This window comes from Ambystoma mexicanum, chromosome 1p (genome assembly GCF_040938575.1).
Source record: "Ambystoma mexicanum isolate Mex_15411 chromosome 1p, UKY_AmexF1_1, whole genome shotgun sequence".
NCBI classification, from domain to species: domain Eukaryota; kingdom Metazoa; phylum Chordata; class Amphibia; order Caudata; family Ambystomatidae; genus Ambystoma; species Ambystoma mexicanum.
In genome coordinates this window covers 1333996865-1334018873 of record NC_090921.1, presented here as the reverse complement: position 1 = coordinate 1334018873, position 22009 = coordinate 1333996865, and the positions used below count along the sequence as shown (strand labels likewise).

Below are 22009 nucleotides of genomic sequence, written 5' to 3'. Positions count from 1 at the left end.
GTTATCATGCCATGTTCTTTCTGGAGAGGAGCGCCTGCTACCTTTTTTGAAATGTTATTTTTTGTGACAGGTGAAAATCAAACTATTTTTGGCAAAAATGATGGCTTAAATCCAAGTACTACTTTGTCTTTATAAAAGATGGTGTGAGGAGGACTGCTAGAAAGCGCTTGTAATTCACTTACCCTGCAGGCTGATGTCAATGCTACAAGAAGTATTGTCTTTAAAGTAAGGAGCCTTAGCGGACAAGTGTGTAAAGGCTCAAATGGAATGCATGTAAGGAATTTCAGAACCAAGTTCAAATCCCACACAGGAACTTGAAAAGGTATTGGTGGAAACCCATTATTTAGACCTTTTAAAAATTGAATTATTAAAAGGTATCTTAAAGTAAGATTCTTCCTCTGACGAGTGCTTGAAAATGGACAGCGCTGCTAAGTATCCCTTTATCGTACCAACCTGGAGCCCCAGATTAGCTAAATGCAATAGAAAAGATAAAATTGTGGGAATATTATATTGAAATGGGTCCACATTCTTTTCCCTGAACCAGTTACTGAACTTGTTCCAATGACACCGATACAGAGATTTGGTTGCTGGTCTCGTGGCTGAAAGCAAAATCTCAATCACGTCATCCGAAAGGTCCCAATCTTTATATCTCAACCTCTCAGAAGCCATGCGTGAAGGTTGAGTGTGTTGACCTCCGGATGGAGAACATGACCTTCCTCTTGTGAGAGGAGATCCTTTCTTTTTGGAAGACGTATTGGAGGGCAGATGGACATGTCCAGAAGGTCCTGGTACCACTTTCTCCTGGCCCAATCTGGGGCAACTAGGATCATGGTTTTCCTGAACTTTCTCAACCTCCTTATTACTTGACGGATCACAGGGACTGGAGGAAATGCGTACAGAAGTGGAAACTTCCAATCCACCACAAATGCATCCCCTAGAGCTCCTCTCTGGGGAAATTCCCTTGAGCAATGCAGTTCGCACTTCCGGTTGGTACCGGTCGCGAACAGATCCACTTGAGGGGTTCCCAAAAGGGTGAAGATCTCTTGAACGACTTCCTGAGCTAGCTCCCACTCGTGGGAGACTGCTCTGCCTGCTCAGCGCGTCCGCTGCTGTGTTTTGCTCTCCGGCTAGATGAATTGCAGATAGAGAAATCCCCTCTTGTATTGCCCAGAACGAGAGCTGCATCGCCTCTCTGCACAGTGGTAGTGACCCCACTCCTCCTCTCTTGTTGAGGTAGTACATGGCTACCGTGCTGTCCGTCATTATCAGGACATTCTTTCCCCGTACAGAGGGCAGGAAGGCCTTCAGCGCTAGTCTGATTGCCCTCAGCTCCAAAAGATTGATGTGTAGTTTGGACTCCGATGGAGACCAGTGACCGCTGATTGTCAACCCGCTGGTGTGAGCTCCCCACCCCGTGAGTGAGGCGTCCGTTACTACTGTTATCTCCGGCCATGGTTGCCAAAAAGATTCTCCTCTGAGGATATGATGTCTGCAAGCCCACCATTGTAGATCCTGTGCTACTTTGGCTGGAACCTGCAACAGATCTGACATTTCCCCTGAGAATTGGGACCACCGAGTCCTGAGAGCCCATTGAAAGGATCTCATTCTCAATCTGGCTTCTGGCACCAGAAAAATGCAGGATGCCATCAGACTGAGCAACCTGAGAAAATCAAAGGCCGGAAGATACTGGGCATTCTGGAATTTTGTTACCATCTGCAGAATGTGGTCAGCTCTTCCTTCGGGACGCGAGGCTTTGCCCGAGCAAGTATCCAGGACTGCTCCAAAAAACTGGAGTCTCTGTGATGGTATCATGTTTGACTTTTTTAAATTCAGAGAAAACCCTAGTTTGTGACAAGTCCTGACAGATGATCCTGGGCTTGTTCTGGAGAACGTGCCCTGATCATCCAATCGTCCAGATAGGGGTAGACGTGAATCCCCCCTCTCCTGAGACTTGCTGCCCTACCACCATCAACTTGGTGAAAACTCTTGGGGCGGAGGTTAATCCGAATGGCAGAACTTGAAACTGATAGTGAGAATTGCCAATCGCAAACCTCAGGTACTTTCTGTGCTTGAGATGGATTGGCACATGAAAGTAAGCATCCTGAAGGTCCAATGATATCAACCAATCCTGGAGTTGGAGAGCCTGAAGGATCTGAGAAAGTGTGACCATCTTGAACTTGTCCTTCCTTAGAAACTTGTTCAAGTTTCTCAAGTCCAAGATGGGTCTCAGTCCTCCGTCTTTCTTTGGGATGAGGAAATATGGGTAATACCAACCCTTGTTCCTCTCCAATACAGGTACATGTTTTATTGCACCTTTCTGTAGCAGGGTTAAGACTTCCTGCAACAGGAGCGGATCCGGATGTTTGACAGAGTTGTATCCGGTGGGTGATTCTGAGGTTTCCTTTGAAAAGGAAGGCAGTAACCTTGGGATACTTACTCCAGTGCCCAAGCATCTGAAGTAATGGCCCGCCATTCTTCTAGATGCTGCGAGATCCTGCCTCCCACTGGGGTCTTGTGGGTCAAAACCTCAGAGTGGTTTTGTGGCAGCTGCAGCTGAAGGTACAGATGCCGCTGCTGGGGCAGGTCTAGCACCTTTTCCTCGACCCCGAGGACATTTTCTTTGGCCTCTCTGACTGGCCTGTCCTCTTCCTCTTCCAATTGAGGAATAAAAACAAAAAGGACAACCCCTCCAGGAAGATGAGCCTGTGTGGGGGCGTTGTTGAGGTTGTTTTATGGCGGCACTTAGTGATTTTGCTGCTGCTTTGGAGGTCTGCAGCTTCTCCAAACTTTCATCCGCCTTGCTGCCAAACAACCTCGAGCCGTCAAATGGCATATTAAGAAGTCTGGATTGCACATCCAGTGCAAAACCCAACTTTCTTAGCCATGCAAACCTACGTAGCACTGCGCTAAACGCCATGGACCTACTGATACTGTCGGCTGTGTCCAAACCTGATTGAAGGCATTCTCCCGAAGCCTCCTTTCCATCCCTTATTATGGCTACAAAGCCATCACGTTCCTCACCTTCTGGGATGTGCTCCGCTGCCGCTGACATACAGTCCCACAGGGTATATGCAAACCTTGCCAGGGTGCAAGTTACATTAGTGTATTTTAAAGCCATACTCCCTGACGTAAAAATCTTCCTGGACCATGCATCAACCTTTTTAATCGTCCCTATCCGGAGGGATTGTGGGATATGCAGCATTTCTAGTGGAGGTAGCTGCTTGGAATACCAGACTTTCTGGAGATGGGTGCTTGCTTAAGTATTCTGGGTCAGAATTACACAGTCTATATTTCAACACAATTTTTTTATTAACTGCTGGAATGGCTTCAGGGTGTTCCCATGCAGAATTAACTCTCCTTTGTAAGGCAATATGAAATGGAAGTATGGGGTCTTGCTGAGGTGCTCCTGAAAGGATATCAGTCATATCATCATCTTGATAGACTAGTGAATTTCTTCCCCATCCCATAAATTCAGTGACTCTATTCATTAATTTTCTGTAGCCCGCATCAGCATGTTCTGCTGGGTCTGGTTTATCAAATTCGTACTCTGGAGAGGTATCCAGACCACTTGCTGATTGCAAGCATTCCTGTAAATCTTGTATTTTAGATTGAGGATCAACTAATTCCTCAGGAACCGGCCTTGTGCCCATTTTTACCCCAGCAGAGGTAATTTCTTCATCTGCTGATAACTCTCCTTCATAAATTGATGTCATGGTCCTGAAAAAATCATGTCTACTTTCAGGATGAAAAACCTTTTCGGGTAATGCAGGTTTTCCCCTTGGTATAGGCTTGGGCGTCGACGAATACATTGATGGAGTCGATGCTGTCACAACAATCTTTGATGTTTTCGAGGGAGCCTTCGATGTCCTCGAAGGAATCGTCAAGGGAATTGTGGAAACCATCGACACTGTCGAAGGAGCTTTCAAAGATGCCGACTGTATACTGGACGCAAGTTTTTTAGAATGAGTTGTCGACGTCTTGTACTCGATTATCTTTGATGACTTAGAGGGCGTTTTCGATATCGACCTCGATGACTTATGAGAGCTTGACGCCATCTTGTTTCCTTCTACCTCCGATTTATGCACCGGCAGGTCTTTTTCATGAAGTGAACGGGAAGAGTCCCTGGGTGACACCCTCAACAACTTTTTGTCGGACTTTCTTGTTTTGGATCTTCCCCTGTCACGTTTCTCATGAGCAGGGGCATGGTCTTCTTCAGACATTTCTGAGGGCGTCTGGGCCGTGTTCTCAACATTTTTTTAACATGGAAACTCTAAAAGCTTCCCATTTACTCGGGGCGTCATGTTTCGAAAGGCATGTTATCACTTCCTCAGATAACTTCGAGGAAGAAGATCAAGAGGGAGACCGGTGCCATCTTTTCTTTGTGTTTTTGGAGGACGAAGAAGAAGACTTCCCGGATCTACTCCTCGATCTATATTTTTTATAATGCTTCACCGAAGACTCGGCCAAGTCTTTCCTCCCCTTCGAAGTAGACTTCGATGAACCCTCCCCCATCGCCAGTTTATCTCTGCGTTCTTTTAAGGCCTTATGGGTCATCGACTGGCACGAACCGAAGTCTTCAATTCGGTGGTCGGAACCAAGGCAATTTTTATGTGGATCAGTTAAAGACATTTTATTTACACATTTTAGACATTTTTTAAATCCCGTCTTTGGTGTGGAAGGGTTCGACGAAGACGACATATTTCTTCACAAAAAACTGAAGCACCGTTTGTAACGATCCGAAACGAAGCTAACGGAAAAACGGAACTGAAGCCAACGGGGCGCTCGAGGCATTTATACAACGGATGACGTCGGTGCTCGACGGATACCGCCGAGGGACATCGATGGCGCAACCTCGAGAGGAGTGCCCTCTGGTGGAGAGAGAGAGGAAATATTTTCCGAAGCAGCAAAGCTGAAGGTAAGGATATATCTAAGATGTGGAATATGTGGGAGGACACAATCCATTCGAAGCAGGACGACGAGCGCTCGAGTTCCCTCACCAGAGTGCAGGACTCAAAGAGTGAAGTCAACCCAACCAATGTCTAAGAACCACAGTGGTGCTGCTTACCAAGTGCTGAAATCGCAAAGTGCTGCTGATCTGAAAAGAGCCCATAGCTGCCGCTGACCTCCCAATTGCTCCCGCAAGAGTCCTCCAGACATCCTCTCTCTTGTCCCGATGACTGAGGCCCAGGAACCCAGGATCTGCATCACGGCAACCAGACAGAAGCCAGCTGGACCACTCGTCTTCTACCCAAAAGTACTGTTCTGACTAGGGGTACTTACCTCAGTGTCTTTAGCTTTGCTCTTCTCAGTTGAGACTTGCAGTAGCTACTTTGTTAGAGTTGATTTTAGCTCTACCCTTCACAAGTGTAACAGCTTGTGACCCTACAGTGATTTTTCTTCAACAAACTCTAACTTTATGCAATACTTTGCTATCTAAAAAGTGCCTCAACTCCATGCACTGTGCAATTGACTTTGGCTGTCCGATTCCTTGCAGACTCTTCTAGTCGATTTGACTTTGATATTTACTGTCCCTTAGAGGTTATTACTTGGTTTTTAACAATTATTGTTGGGAACGGTTTTTGTCTAGACTTCATTGGAAGATTTAAGTGCTCACATGCTCCGAGAACCTGTTTAACCCTTTTTCCTTCCCTTAATCTTCCATTTCTACAAACCTGAAAATCTACAAAGTTTACTAGTGATATATAAATGCCATTACTGTCCTAGTTAGTGAAGTCACCTCAGGGGGCAGGAATTGGGTACAAAAGCATCTCTAAAGAGCATCTATTAGCTGTGTGTTGATTCTGGAAAAGTATTTTAAAGTATATTTGATTGTTACCTACATTGCCCTTTTTAAAGAATGCTTATTTAAAAACTGTTAAATACATAAAGAACTATTTTTAACTACAAACCTTGAGTGTAAGTGTTACCTGGTTACTTGTATTTGTGGATTTCATTGCTACAGCTCACATTTACCCCTCTGGAGAGAAGCCTGGCTGCTCAGTTACACTACTAACGTGTGTAGTACAGGCCTCTATCAAAAGGTGGGATACCTAATACCAAGAGGACAAGTGTTGTGTAGTCTCCCACAGGGTTACTACATCAATTCTTGCCTAAAAGCCCACTACTATGAAAACAATGTCTGAAGCTGCAAGCAGACTGGCAAATATATCAAAGATGAGAAATACATGGAAGGATACAATGGACACTATCCATTCGAAAGGTTATTTCTGTTACCCATCCTTTCTTTGGACGTCTTAAGGGACTCATGGAATCCGATTCAGACATCTCGACCGAGTTGGTTTATTGGCATCAAGCTCTCAGGTTGATCAGCCTCCATTCATAAGCCATCCAACCTTTTCCAGTCTATGTTTTAAGTGTCTTGGACTTAAACCTTTTGTCAGCTTGGCATTCACTTGCTTGGCGAGTATGTAAAAAACATCAGCTACGGACCTTTTGTTTGTCTATCCATTGTAAAATGTGTTAGAGGACATGCTAAACTTTAACAGTCTTATTCATGTGATCCAGACATTAAAACAGTAGAAATTTACAAAAACATTACCATTCATTTCTATATAACCAGTTGCTGTCACACAAAAATAAGGCCAAACACGTTAAAAAGAGGTGAGGCTATACATAGGCTCTCTCGGCTTTACCATTTCATGACTGAAACGCAAGGCAGAAAAAGAAAATGCAATCTGAGGAAGCCGGAAACAACTAGAACTTAATAGTAGGTAGCATGTACATGTCATAAATGATAGATCCTTTTGCTGATACACCCCTGTCAATGTCTAACAAAGTTTAGCAAACAAGGTGTCCTACTCTGTGACCAACTACAAACTGGCAGACAATGCATAGCATGTGAATCCAAAATAGAAAAAGCTGAAAATAATGATGCTGGCAAATCTCAACCAGATTCCATTATTACATGGAGGATGCTCAGATCGGTTTCATTTATGTAGAGCAATACAGTTGTTGGGGCCAAAGAACCACTGAAATAAAGATTTGGAAGGAGCAGATCTGTGTTAATCTAAACTAGACAGCATGGCGTTGATAAATGCCTATTTAGTGGAAATGTGCCCATGGTGTAGTAACAAATGTTCAGAATCATGACCAACAATAATACTGTTAAGAGTTGAACTTGTTCCATCATGCATCATTGAGATACTTCACTACTTACCGCATGTTTTGGGGAAATAGGATAAACATAGGAATAAACTGCCAGATGCTACCAGTGGAACACAGCTGTACTGAATTATGTATGTTTTGTGAATGGTCTAAACATCAGACTCGAATGCAATGTAGAACATCTGCAACCCCACTTTATCATAGAAATTAGAAATATGCAGAACTGAGGTTTTAAATAATCCAGTCTGAACAAAAAAGACCTACAAAGAAACACAAAATGAAAACCCACCCACAATACTTATTTTTAATTATAGATCTATGGTTCCAGGGAGGAGATACTTACCTGGGAAGTTGGTGTCAAATGCCAACTCTCTGAAGGCATTCTGACCTCAAGGTGCTCCTTCTCTACTGCACAGAACTGGACAAGGGAACATGTCTTAAGACATTATGGGAGGCAAGGGTGGTAAGGAAGGCAAAGAGTACTCCAATCCCCACTAATAAGTATACTACAAAGTTGATGGGGAAAATTAGGTAAAAAGAAAACAGAAGCGCACAATGCTCATCATGGAAGCTGATTTGTTCCACCAACTTCTTAGGTAAGTATTGTCTAACCTAGTCTTAACACAAACATATGACACCATCACCAAAATAAAGCCTACCAACTCCCTGCGCATGCAAACACTGTCCCAATACAGCTTAAGATACTGGCAAGGTTGCAGTTAAAATGACCCCACCAATGCAACCAGTCCAGCAAAGTCAGGAAACCTGCCATGCAAGCTTAAAATTTAGGATGCAGGGCTATACGTGGCTAATCCTTGCAACACTTACAATCACTTTCTTCAAGTTAGTTCATTAATTCAATGGAGCATTGCTATTTCTCACAAGCTTTCCCTGAAGTTCTTGCCACCTGCAGGAGCACAGGGGGCACACATTCTCTAACCAGCAGGAGTAATGGAATAAATGTAAATAAATATAAAGCAGAAAGTTTAAAGCAGCATCTCATAGGCAAGAAGTAAGCTCATGCAAAAGCACGCCAGGCAGGAAAGCACACCAGGCAGTAGGGCGAGCATTGCAAAGAGGAGGTTGTCCCCAACCTGTGCTGCTCCCCGATTGGGGAAGGGTGGTCCTCAAGCTGTCAAAGTCCAAAAATTCATCTCTATCTGCAGGGCTGCTGAAGTTGTCAAAGCTGGTGCTGGCTGGGAAGGGAGGAGCATACAAACATAGAGTAGACAGACAAACAAACGTTCCATTCCCCCACCCCAGTAAATCAACAAATGCCTTACATAGCTTGTGAATACTATGCATAACAGTCCTATTGACTCTTGGAGTCATTTAGGTTCATGTCGTAGAAGCTTTGGTTTTATGACAAATATATTTACATAGAGGGCGCCTTCACTGTTGGAGCTAGTGGCTCCCTGCCATATCTTTCAAAAGGTCTTCACAATGTTCATATAGCCTGTGAAGAGAAGATTCCTTTACACCATTTTGTGGCTGCTTGGAATCGCCCAGGTCAGATCTGCTCAGTTGCAGAGCTGTGTTAAACTATCTCTGAGAAAAGTTGCTATACTATGAAAAACACATGCTTTAGTAGAAGCTTCACATTTTAACTATCACTATTGAAGTTGGAATCCACCCACACCACAACAGATTTCTTTACAAAAAATATAGCTAGAAGTGAGTGAGTGGATAAACTTAGATAGCAGATATCCAATATGACATCCAATAAAACCAGGTCCATTAAGCATGGCCATTCCCCTCCCTTGACACTTGGAGCCAAAAACGATCAACATTTCAGGTTTCTCCTTTCTTTTAAACAACTACTGCCCCCCCACCCCCTTTGTATCAATGCAGGCCCTTTGTAATAGATTTAGGGTCTAACCACCACTATCATTTGTTGGTTGACTGCTCCAGGTATTTTCCACCTCTCTTAGAACCCATATTGAATTGCAACATTGGTACCGTGCTCAACCTTCAGTTCCTAGTCAAGAATTCTCTAAATGAAAGCTGTGCAATACTGACCAATCTAAAACGTACTTTACACTTTTCGTCATTGATACTCCTCCTAAACAGGGCTCTCCGTGTACTTGCAGTTCAAATATTGCTTTGCATGGTCTGTGCTTGGTTATAATGAATCTTGTACCGATTTAACCAAACATCCGCCGAGGCTTAAAGCACAGAACACTGGCTCACAGAATGATACTTGCAGCGGCACTAATTAACATACTTCAGAATGGTGTTCATTAACCTCACACGCGACACTTGAAATAGCTTAAAATGGTATCCATTCACCTCACACGTGGCCAATGAACTAGCCCCCCAGTGTTAATTAACTACTCCCATCTAAGGTTCTTTGACTTACTTAGGAAACTTCTGTGAAGTGCATCAACTGGGTTGGATCATTTGCTCTGCCTTAAGCGGTTTCGTTTTGAATCCAGTGAAAACCAATTACTTCAAGATATTCAATAATTCATTCTTGTATGAGTAATTCCACAAATATATACAGGACGATGGTAAAACCAAGCGGTTAAGAATTCAAGTTGCTTGCTAATAGTCAGCCACTAAAAGTCACTCACCACCTCAATACTACACAGCTCATAATTTCTTACTCGTCAAGAGTCAATTATCAACAATCAATGGCCAGTGAGTAGTGCAAATGTTGTACCCTAGCGAAAAAGACTCATTCACGCTCAGCCTTCTTCCTGCTCAATTCATTCCCCATGACGTTTGCGAGTCTCTGGACCCTTAGAGATGTATGTGGCTGCGTAAATTCTCTTATCCACTGTAGAGTCAGAAAGGCTTAGCAACATACATTTTGAAAGTGGGCAGCTAAAGTAACAGCCAACTCCTGTACCTTTATTCTTAATGAGTCGTCAGTGCCGCCTCACAATATTTTAATGTGACCACTGAACAAAACAATCGGTTCAATATTTCTGTGCTCGCTTTCTATTTTCTAATTACAGCCACACAATCTGGTCCTTGCAATCTTGCAACCAAGTGATTCCTCCTCTATGCTTTATGGGTTTAGCAATTGTCTACTTGGGTTCTGCAATACATTGGGGCGTGCCCAAAACTACTTATATGTCCACTTAAAGCTACGATTCCTTGCCCCTTCAGAGGGTGGACCATTTCTGTCAGACCACTTGTTCGCACTAAACCCTAGTGTCGTAAAAAACTTCTTTCAAGGGAGTTGGCGCACATTCCACAAGAATTGTATATAGATGTACTCTCAATTTTTGGTTTGCACTCCAAAGAGAACCTAGAAGAGTAGGACTAAGGTTAAGGTACACATTGGGGTGTGGCTATTCAGCCATGCAGTAGGGACACTTTCCTGGCAGCTCCCGTCGATTCGGCATGATCCTGGCGTATAGCACCGGCCCCAGCGTGAGGAGATCCATATCAACGCTCAACAAGATGTGGGAATAGAATGGGCATAATCCTGTGCAAATAGAATGTTGGTGGTGATCAGTACGGACGAGCGAAGAAGTGACCCGAACGGCGGCGGTGGAAGCATGATGGAGAACACAAGATGGAAGCCCGTGTACGCAGAGAACAAAGGAAGATAGTCTGGTGGCTGGAAATAATTGGAACATCGATGACTGGCTGGAGCCCGCTCGGAGCCCGAGGCACGGTCCGGTCTATCAGCCGGGGGTTGGAGGCAGGCGAAGCAACAGCCAAGGAGAGATTGGCTGCACTGCACTGAGGAGAGTGGAGGAGCCCAGGAGCCGTGAACGAAATGACAGCGGCCTTAGAGGCTGACGGAGGTCCCGCAAGCTCAGCGGTAGGTCGGGCAGAGACGGCCCGCATCGGAACACCGCCAGAGAGCAGAGGCAGAAGCCGGCCCTGGCTCACAGCAGAAGAGGAGGAGGCAGACACTCTCCCAACAAGTCGCCAGGATGCGCCACACATCATAGGGCAATCGACACCCATGGAGGCACGGCCCATGTGGGGTCGAGGCATGAGACTCATACCGGATCATAACACAGATTCCAAGGAATATGAACAAAGGCCGACACGTATCAGCACCACTTAAGTCTGTGTGACCCAGGAGCACAGGCAAATTGCAAATAAAGATGGACTACCACAACACAGCAGATCCAGCTGGGGGTATAAGCCAGTAGTATGGTGTGAAGGAGCACACATATACGGCTGAGATATACCATAAGCGGTCTGTGTGGTGTAAACCAATTTCCAACTTGGACTAAGGACCCTGAAGGGGGGCAGAGTACTGATACATTCCCCGGGAACATATATACAAAGGGGAGTTTACTGGTAATTGCCAACCTGCCCGGGGCAGACCTCGGCAGGCAATATCAAGGGTGAAATAAATCTCGGTGCCAGCGGCTGTCTCCTGAAGCGGCTATCATTATGGCAATATAGGTAGCGCTACTCATTAGAGGAGCACATTGGAGGCATTTGAAAGGTAGCTTAGCTGCCCTTGAACATAACAGGCTGCTCGCATGTAATACACACTGGCGACCTGTAGAACACACCAGAAGAAAACGTGATATTAAAGGGGAGCAAAAGTACCGGCACAGAGAGACCCATCCATGGCGTCCAAGTCACAAAAAAACAAGTACAAGCAGCCCACATTGTACACTTTCACTAAATCCATGCACTTGGCTGGGAGTACCATACCAGGGACTCCACCTCCACTCCACAGGGAGAGCAGATCCAACCGAAGGGAGCCCAGCAAGTCCTAAACGCCATAGCTGTCTTTAAGATTGCACTGGAATCCAAAATGGACACCATTAGCCAGGATGTTAGGGCTCTCGCAGAACGCACAGGGACTCTGGAAAAAGTTGTTGCAGTGAACGCAGCCAGCCTAAAGGACATTGCGGAATCTGGAGGATAGAGTTGAAGATGCAGAAGGACGGGCCAGACGCAATAACGTAAAAATCATCAGACTCCCAGAAGGGGAAGAGGGTGCGAGCCCCACCAATTTTATAGAGAATTTACTATTACAAGCAATTGGCCCAGGCACCCTCACCCAAGGCTTCACAGTGGAAAAGGGCACACAGGTCCCTGATGAGAAAGCCTCCACCAGGAGCCCCGCCTCAGCCCATAATTGCCCGAATTTTAAATAATAAAGACAGAGAATAGATCCTGGAACATTTACGCAAAGGAGGCATGATACAGTGAGCATCGGCCACTATGACCCCATACCCGGACTACACTTTGCAGGTGCAGAAACAGAGGATGCATTTCACATTGGTAAAGAGAAGGCTGCGGGTGGCAAATCTCAAGTACATGCTGCTGTACCCAGCACGGCTGAAAATATTAGGCAAAGGCAGAGCCATCTTCTTTGATTCCCCGGACGTTGCCCATAAATGGATGGACACTGAAAACTTGCCAACTGGAGAGGTCAATAAGATGAGCAACGAGGGATACTCAGGCTGGAAGCCTATGGACGGGCCGGAAGGATATGGCTGGACCCAGCCGACAGGGTGCAGTGTGGGCGACCAGGTTTATAAGAAACACAACCAATAACAAATTTGCAGATTGCAGGAGCCAACGGTGCAGTTTCCCTCCAGGACCGCATGGAGGCGAAGTGTTCTTCACCTAAGAGTTTCTTTGTTTACAGATACTAGCGGTTAAGTATCAGCCTGCTGCACCCCAGGCACCAGGACAAGCTACTGGGGCGGGGTTGAGAAGCAGGGATGCTTGAGCACAAAGTATTGAGCTGGGCAACTGTGGGCGGGGGTTTTAATGGGAATAGGGGTAGTTAGAGGGGAGTTATCCTATATATCCACACAAGAAATGCGCGCATTGGACTGTTGAGGCATGCACAAACACCAATTTATGATCAGGGAACTTAGAATTGCTTCATGGAATGTTAAGAGGGCTGAACAGTTATATTAAACGAAATAAGATCATGACATACCTGCAGCGCCAAAAAAAAGACATAGAACTCCTTCAGGAGGCACATCTTGCAGGGGGGAAACTAACTGCCCTGGCTCGGAAGTGGAATGACAACTCTGGGCTCATCATATTCTACACATGCAAGGGGGGGCCTGATATGGGTGTTGCCGGCTGTGCCATTCAAAGTCCTTAAGACTTTTAAAGATGAAGGGAGGATGATTATAGTACAGGATCTTGTCGGACAGAGGGGGCTCTGTATTATCAACACATATGCACCGAATCATGATACGGCTGCCTACTTCCGCTTGAAATTAAATTGGAAGTCAGAATGCGCAGGGGACACAACTGAAGATAAGGCCCAAGAAGTCACTAGCCTGCAACAAGAGTGTTTGGAGCACTGGGACATATTGGTCAAACAGCTATAAAAAATACATAGAAAGGTAACACACCGAAGGGGACAAGCCGGGACGCTTGCTGGCCTGACTGTACAAAAGTGAGTCTAAACGAGACATGATATGCGAGAGACAATGGGGAGGTTTGTAGGACGCTAGAAGGCATAAACAAGCGCTTTCAGGAGTATTACAAGGCGTTATATGCAGAAACATCAGTAACACAGGTGGCAGACATAGATGAAGCCCTGGCAAGTAAGCTGGAGGCCCCCATAACCAGAGAAGAACTGGAATCTACTAAGAGGTTTGCCAACAGGGAAGGCCCCGGGGGAAGGTGGATTACCTAGCGAATTTTACAAAGAATTAATGGCTGATTGTGTACCCCTGATGCTTGCGATGCTAAATGAGGCGCTAGAAACAGGCATGCTACCAATGACGTTACGAGAGTCTATTGTTGTCCCACTGTTAAAGACCAACAAGCCAGACACTGACTGCGGATCTTATAGACCCCCATTGCTGCTTAACCAGAACGTGAAAATACTGACAGCTTTACTGGCCAATAGGCTTAAATCAGCAAAATCTATGCTTATACACCCGGACCAAGCAGGATATGTCCCGGATAGGAAGATCACATGCAACGAGGAGGTTACACCATATTATCGATAATACTCATAACAACTCATAACAGCTCACACCTGTATGCTGTGGCCTCGCTAGACGCAGTCAAAAAATTCATCACAAATTGGTTGTCGGATGAGCAGACCTAGGACACACGGTTGCTGCAGCCAGCATGCACCCTGTTCTTTTTGAGGGAAGTGATATGGACTGAGACACCTTGAGTCTCAAAACCCCCACTGCTTTTGATGATGATTCGGAGGAGGATGTGGCATAGGACATGTCGCTTTCTGGAGAAGGAATCAGCCTACTTCCCACAGATCCCATTGGTGACACTAAAAGCCAAGGACTCACAACTCAGACAGATTGTGAGGAAGTATTGGGAACCCATGGGGGTAGTGACAGTGGGAGACTTTTTACAGTCGGGTAGACCAATGGACTTTGGGCACTCATTTCAGAAATGGGCATACACGAGTCACAACATAATATATGCCTCACTCCTCACCAAGCTAAAGCTGAAAATGGACAGGCACTGACTGGGTGCTACAGGAAGATGAAAGAATGGAAAAATTCTATGATATTTTCAAAGGTGGCCATGCAGTGTCTAGAATATATGAGATATTAATGTCAGGGCAGGGATATGCTGGAGCAGACTAGGCAGGGCGGGAAGCAGAATTGCAGGAGCAACTGACAGATGCAGTATGGTAGAGAGCACTAGTGTATCATAAAAACGTGTCTAGAAATGAAAGGTTCCAGCTGATTCAGTTGTACGTAACAATGTGGACCTGTTTCACATGCTCTGGGCTTGTAGCATGATCCGACAATATTGTGAAAAGATAGCCCAGGCCTTAGACAAGGCACGTATAGCAGACATAGGATCTCCCACAGCCTGTATGCTTGGTACCTTTGCGCGTCCAAAGCAAGCAAGACATGTGAGCAAGCTGAAAGATACGGTGTACATTCTGGCGAAACATAGGATAGCAATGGGTTGGAAAGCGCACAAGGGTCCTGATGTATACCAGGGGTGGAGGGATCTCCAAAAAATGCAGGCAGAAACCTCAGTGTGGCAAGAGGCGGACCGCCGGGACCATGAAGAACAAAACACAGATTTAGACTTGTGGAAGCATATGGTACAGGAATTGATGGCCTCGTGCAAATGGGGCCCAAAGGGGCAACAAATGTCCTGTCACAACGGCGGATTAGAGATAATATATATGTGTAGCACAGTTCGATGTGGAGTAGCATAAAATGGGGGTGGTATAGGCTGGGCAAGGGGAGTTGGGGACAGTACTAACATACATAATCGGTAGCATATTGTCATGCAACATGTATAAGAGTCTGTAAGTTATATACTGTGTTAATAAAACAATAACAAAATGTTAAAAAAAAAAAGCTAACAAAAAAAATAAAAGGTACACATGGTAAGGTTTGGGTCCTTAACTTCGTTCTTCTCGGAGACCCCCATTAGTCTCGCAGCGTTAGGAAAGACTTTCTTTTTGCAGCTTTTTCCATCTCTTTCAAAGCCCACACTCAGCATATATGACACTGATTCTGACCTATTTTTAGTGAGGCACCTTTTTAACCTCAGCCACTGACTTAAGCCATGTTATTGTGTGCCACTGGTGTTTCCTTAAATCCACTTATGCGGGGGGGACCCTGTCCCCCATTTAAGTCTATTGTGCAACACTACTACCTCCCTTATGAACAGTCGTGCAGGGGGACATTGTGCTCGCTTTTCCCCCCCCCTTAACCATTGTAGCCCACACAAGCTGCTGGTAGTTGTACCCTATTTTTACAGTTTATGGGTGCTCTCCTCTGTACTTGCTCGTCACAAGGTAGGCCTTTTACTGCTACAGTGGCAAAAATGTCCAACATTGTTGTGCAAGCCTTGCATTTTTGGCTCAGTGTCTTTGGTCGCAGCCTTACTCCCAGCCAGGGGCTATGAAATGGCTGCATGGGACAATGTTTTAGATGGCTCTGTCCAGAGCTCGGAAGTGCCTGTGTGTGCCCGGAATTGATTAAGACTAGGCAGGGGATTCTAGATACCATAAATCACCATCCAAGCCAGGAAGAAGTCATGACAATGGCTGAGCTGGCTATCCATGATTGGACAACCACTCAGTTTGAATGTTGTAGGTAGCTTGCTAGTTGGGCAGAGGTCACCCCACTCTATTTCAGGAGGGGATCTGAAACCATTATGCAGGTCGATCAGCTAGAACTGAATAGTCCCAGCACAGGAAGCCACAGAGAGAATGTGGTTGAGAGTGGGTAAAGGATGTTGGCATAGCAGAGACATGATAATACCAGTGACACAACTGCTTGGTCCTGTGCATGAAGTTTAGGCAGGACATGATGTGTTTTAAGGTGCAGAGTTGGAAAACGTGCGGTCTTAAAATACCTTTAACCTGTTGGGAGGCACACATTACAAAAGGCCAAGGGATTGCTGCGTGGTTTAGTGGTATCTCATTGCAGTCCATGAGTTCACTTTTGGATGGATTGTGCTTCAGTCTTATCCAGGAGTTCATGTGTGCAAACGTGTTGACGTCAGACATGCCCGTTGTTTGTTGGTGAGATAGCAAAGCTTGGATCTCTATCGACCAGTACAAGAAGCCACCTAGTCTCCCTCCTTGGGCCATTGGGAACAACTGGTCACCTTTCCTGCATATTGCGGAAAGCCCTCTCCACACTCATGGAAGCGAGGGGTCCATTGCTGGCCTGCACCATCCAAAGTGAGGACACCTCTCTGCTGGGCCATTTGCACAGCCTCTAGTGCAGTGCAACCTGCCAGGTGAATTATTTGAGGGACACGGACTCCAAACCTCTGCTGCTGTCCATCTGAAGCTGAAGTCCTTTGTTCACCCCCACCTGCATACCATTGCTTGGTCACCAAGACTGCTTTTCTCATTTTCAGCATCCCTGGGGTCCATCTTCATCATTAGTACCAAAGCAGAGGTCCACATTCATTGAAAGCATGAGGTCCTCCGGCCTGGAGAAATCCTGAACTGGAAGTTGAGGACGGAACTGCCAACTAGCTGGACCCTCTGCTGTCAAATTAAGCCACCTTTGCACCCGTGTCCCCTGGACCTCCAAACTTGCAACTAACAGCGAAAGCAGTCATTGCCAGAGACCCTACCTTATCTGGAGTCATTAGTCTTCTTGGTCAGGGTTCAAAGAGCCAGTCTGCATACCATTTTTCTTGCCCTCCCCACTCTCCCCGTTGGTTCCAACATGGTATAATGTCCTACCCTTCAATTGCCTTTGGTGGTGGAACCGGGGTATAGGAATCCTGTCTGAGGTCCCCATAGACACCTAGGATTGCCCACCCTTTTCTTTCAGAGGAAACCTGCAAGTACTGTCTCACAAATTGTCCTGCTACACGCATACCAGCCTATTGAATTTTGCCCCCTTGAATCTTATAGAAGATCTTTGCTAACTATTCTATATCCTGCCCCCCATCCCCTGCCCCAATGTACCCCAAGCGTGTTACCTTGAAAGATAGGGTTGGTCTACTAAAATGTTGGTGTGCCTAAAAAGTTTATAAGGTGATCTATTCTAACAACTGCTTTCCACTTACTTAAACTTTATAACGGTGCATTGCCTAATCACTGCATTTTTGTTATCTTAACTGGTGGTTGGTGTCTCAATTTGACACCTATATTGTGATCTGTACATGTACATGCGGTTTTACAGCTTGAAGCGTTCTTAACTTTATGCACATGTGGTGTTAATTAACAAAAGTATATTTTGTATGCTTCCCTGTGTCGACAATTGACAATCCCATGTCCATCTTAAAGTGTTACTGCACTTTACACCAGTCCCATGATCTACTTACTATATACACCTTATTGCTCAGCTACTGCAGCAAGTAAGTGCTTGCTAACGCTGTGCACATTTTGCAGGTCCACTACGTTTGGCTTACCAGATGCCTACATCAGCAGTGGTTCTGAAATACCTTCAAAACACACTTTTGCCGAATGAGTTTGAGCCAATGGAAAAGTGCATCTCTCGCATCAGTTTTAAACCGGCGATAGGTATTTAGCGGGTGCTCAGGCAATGTTCACAGGTGGAAATTAATTTCTCAGTAGAAGCCACTTTTGTTGGTAGGTGTGTAATTTTAGCCTTCTGATAAGCCACGCTGCTTTTAACTTCACCCTTTCCCAGATGGAATGTGTTTTTGCACAGCTTAGTTTCCTATATCTGCACTTTCCTCTGTCGGACATCCATGACAGTCATTTGAGGTTGGTGGTGACACCCCAGGTTTTGTTTTATTGGTTTGTCACAGACCGATTTCCCATTCCCTGGTTTCCTCAACTGGGGAGGGGGCATGGTACTGCAGTTTAAATCTAGACTCAGATGCTGGTCAAGGCTACTCATAATGCTGGTTGAGGAGGGCAATCTATCAGCGCTGCCCCCTCCACTGCGAGCAGGTACGAGAAACCAGATTCTTCTTCCAATCTACTTGGACTTGCATTTGCACCTCACATATGCATGACTATTTCAAGTCTCAATGAAAAATGGTGGGTCTAATTGGTTAAGGTGAAGCTTAGGGCCAATGGAAGTGCAATAAAATAGTGTCACCTCCACAGACCATGTGCAGCACCTGCTGACCTGATAGAACCTGCAGATACGGTTATCTTTGGCCAAGTATTCAGTAGATTGACCAGGTACAACTTACAAGGCAGGGAGGCAAGCATTTCATTTGTTGATCCAATTTTATATCACTACACAGGTCCAAGTACAAAGCTAAATTCAAGTTGAAGAGTAATGTCCCATGTACATAGCTTTGCCAATGAGCAGACAACAAAGTGTAAACTGTTAAATACCATCTTGCAGTCAATAAGGAGGACTTGCTTGCCAGAACAGGATATGCATATGACATTATAAGTTAATCACTGTAGTGACTAATGTACTCTTAGTCCATAGTCCCCTTTCCTCCATAATGTATGGGACGGCAGACGGAACCTTTTTCACCAGAAAAAAACCTTCTTCCCCTTTAAATTTAGAGGTGCGCTGGGGTGTGGCCCAGGGAGCATGCGCTGCCCTGACTCTGCCCTCTGGCGCCGCACCACACCTCAGTCCCCTTTTCTGCGTCGACAGCAACGGGTCGAATTCACCAGGGCTCCTGGTTTTGACATCGGCCATTTAATTCCACGCGCTGATACTTCTTCCCTTTGTCTTTTTTTGTCTTATCATTCAGGTACTCGGTCCTCAGGAGTCACGCTTCTCTCTGGCGCATGTCGATTTCTACAGGGTTCAGCAGGCTTTTCCCAACTTCAGACCCTCCCCATGCTCTCTGCCTACGTTGTCTTGGCCCAGACCACGGTTGTTCAGCGTGTGACCCGACGTCCTCGAAGGTGCTGAAAAAAAGACTAGCAAGATGGAGGGAACTCTTCCAGAAGTCGCCTCCAGAGGATCTCAAGAACTTTGTGAAGCAGCGAACCAGGCCCAATGTAGGGCTGATATTTTACAGCGCCCCCCACAAGGGAGACTCCTTCCCAGTGACTCTCCCACGTGGGAGGGACAAGACAGGTCCTTCTACCGGCACGTGCACCGAGGCTGCTTCAGCTACCGGCCTTTGGGTCGAGGGATCCTCGGATCCTCCCGGGCGCAGTGTTGGAGGGACCGGAAAGTTCTTTTACTGGGTCTACACCCGAGGGGCCCCGCACTTTTATCGGCACCATGGCCGAAGGGCTGTGCCCTATTACTGGCAACACGTCCACGGGGCGCCTAAATGCAGCTCTACCGAGCCCCGGGTCGAGGGTGTCACACCTATCAGGCCAAGGACTGAGGAGCAGGGTAGGCCTCGTGATCCACACGCAAGAATCATGGACAAGGCCCAGGCCAGCGGGCTGAGCACCGCCTCGCAGGCACGTGGCAGACAGCTCAACAAAATGGCTGCCGTGCCAGAAAGAGGCACCGTCCGACGCCATTCCAGGAATTCGGTGAAGAACGAGTGTCAAGGTGGGACTGACCTCAACCAGGTACGTGGCCTACAGTCTACCCCTAAGTTGCACAGGGCATCTTTCCGTGGCAACCATATGGATAGGGGGATGGAGAGGCTCCAGCAGCTACTCTCTACCCCCTCTCTGGGCAATGAGGAGGTTCTCTTCTGGAAGTTTCTCGGCCTCATGAAGTCACCTCAGATGGGGGCCATCATCAAGGACGCCATCAGGGAAGTCATTCCCACCATGCTAGCGGCACCACAAACGCCTCCATCGGGCCCCCAGGCCCCGGTGCAGCCGGCTCCAGAGCCAGCTCGGCAACCTCCGCCGCCTCCTCAGCCTCTTTCTGCAGTCTCTGTACCCGAGCCTCCGGCGCCAACTACTCCTCCTCCTCCTCCTCCACAGGATATCCTACACAGGATACTGATGAGTAGGAGGAGGAGGAGGAGGAGGATCCGGACACGCCATCCTCAGCCAGGGCCTTCCACGAACGTCTTGCTGGTTTGGCGGAGTACCTGGGCCTTCCCCAACCCGAGGTCGAGCAGCTGTCTTTGGGTGTTCTGGCTGAAGTCCTCACGCGACACCCCTCTGCCAAAATCGGGGATTCCTATGTAGACCGATGTAGTCTCCCTGGTCAAGATGGGCGACTCAAACCCCATTTCGCCCAGCTGGTCAGTCGATGCCTGGACACCACGTACAGGCAGGTGGAGGGGGATATACTGTTGCTTTCGGTCCATACTCAGCCACACTCTTCGGTGATTGCTGCGGCATCACTATACTGCAAGCCCCATTCATCCTCTGCCTCTTCATCTGCAGCGATGCTAGGCAAGGAGGATAAGATCTTGGAGGCATATGGCAAGAAACTCTATTCCAACGCCTCTTTACATCTACGTCAAGCCAACGCCGATGTCATGCTGGCTGCAGCCAACCAGAGATTTTGGTGGGAAATTGCGGACTTCCTCCCAGAACTCCCTTCGCAGAGCCAATCACGCTTTAAGGCGGGACTAGCTGAGGCCAAGCTGGTGGTGCATGACCTCATGGAATCCACAGTGGGTCATATCGATACCTCAGGCCGTGCCATCTGTATTGCCACAGACAGGAGAAGGACGGCCTGGCTCCAGGCAACAAAGTTCAACCCGGATGTCCAGGAGCGCGTTCTAGATCTACCGTTCGAGGGGGGACTGGGATGCGAGACCTCTTCCACTGCTCTACGGGCGAGGAGCTGGACAAAAAGAAAAGCAGCTCACAAACAGCAAAGTCTTTATCCATTCTTAAAAAGACCACGTCCAAATTGTACACCCAATCTCATCAGCGCCCAGAAAGGGGTCGTACATATGGAGGGTTCCGCGGTTTCCAGGAACACAGATCCAGACAGCCGGACTGCTCACCGTCACAAAGCCGGAGCAAACAACAAAAAAGGGCGGGGGGAAGTAAGGGCTTTTTCCAGTCCTCCTCCTCAGCATCAGGTCCCGAGGGAAAGAAAGCATGGCCTTCGGATCCACATGTCTCCGGTTGGGGGCAGGCTTGCTCTCCATGCACATTTCTGGCGCCAGAATTTCGCGGACCCCTGGATCCTCTTAGTATCCAAGGGGTACCGCCTTCCTATCCCAACCTCTCCTCCCTCCTCCCCTCCGCTCTCACAGGTTGGGACAGCAACTCTTTTGGCAGAGATCCGGTCGCTCGTAGAGAGCCAGGAAGTGGAGGAAGTCCCAGCCTCCCGGCGAGGCTTTGGCTTTTACCGCAGGATTTTCGCCATTCAGAAAAAGAACCAGACGGGCCTGAGAGTTGTGCTGGACCTTTCCACCGTCAACCTCTCCCTACCCCCGCAAAAATTCAAGATGGTTACGCCAGCTTTTATAGCGCAGACATTGGACAAGGGAGACTGGATGTGCTCCCTGGACCTGGAGGACACGTACCTGCATGTCCCGATTTGGCAGCCCCATTGTTCTTTCCTACGGTTCAGGATCATGGGCTTCGATTTTCATTACAAGGTCCTTCCTTTTGGCCTCAACTCGGCCCAAAGGGGCTTTACCAGACTCATGAATGCCGTGGCGGCCCTCCGAGCGCAGGGCCTCCACA

The 22009-nt window shown here is 46.9% G+C and overlaps 1 protein-coding gene across 8 annotated transcripts in view; it reads right to left on the bottom strand.

Moving 5' to 3' along the window:
- EPN1 (epsin 1) overlaps positions 1 to 22009 on the bottom strand; it is an 835995-nt gene that overhangs the window by 190454 nt on the left and 623532 nt on the right. For 4 of the 8 annotated variants that reach the window (XM_069606915.1, XM_069606959.1, XM_069606925.1 and 1 more), the window contains one exon: positions 8220 to 8321. The exons of the other annotated variants lie outside the window; for them this stretch is intronic. In XM_069606915.1, the coding sequence (XP_069463016.1) occupies positions 8220 to 8321 (102 nt within the window). The remainder of the gene's footprint in view (positions 1 to 8219; positions 8322 to 22009) is intronic. 8 annotated transcript variants of the gene reach the window in all.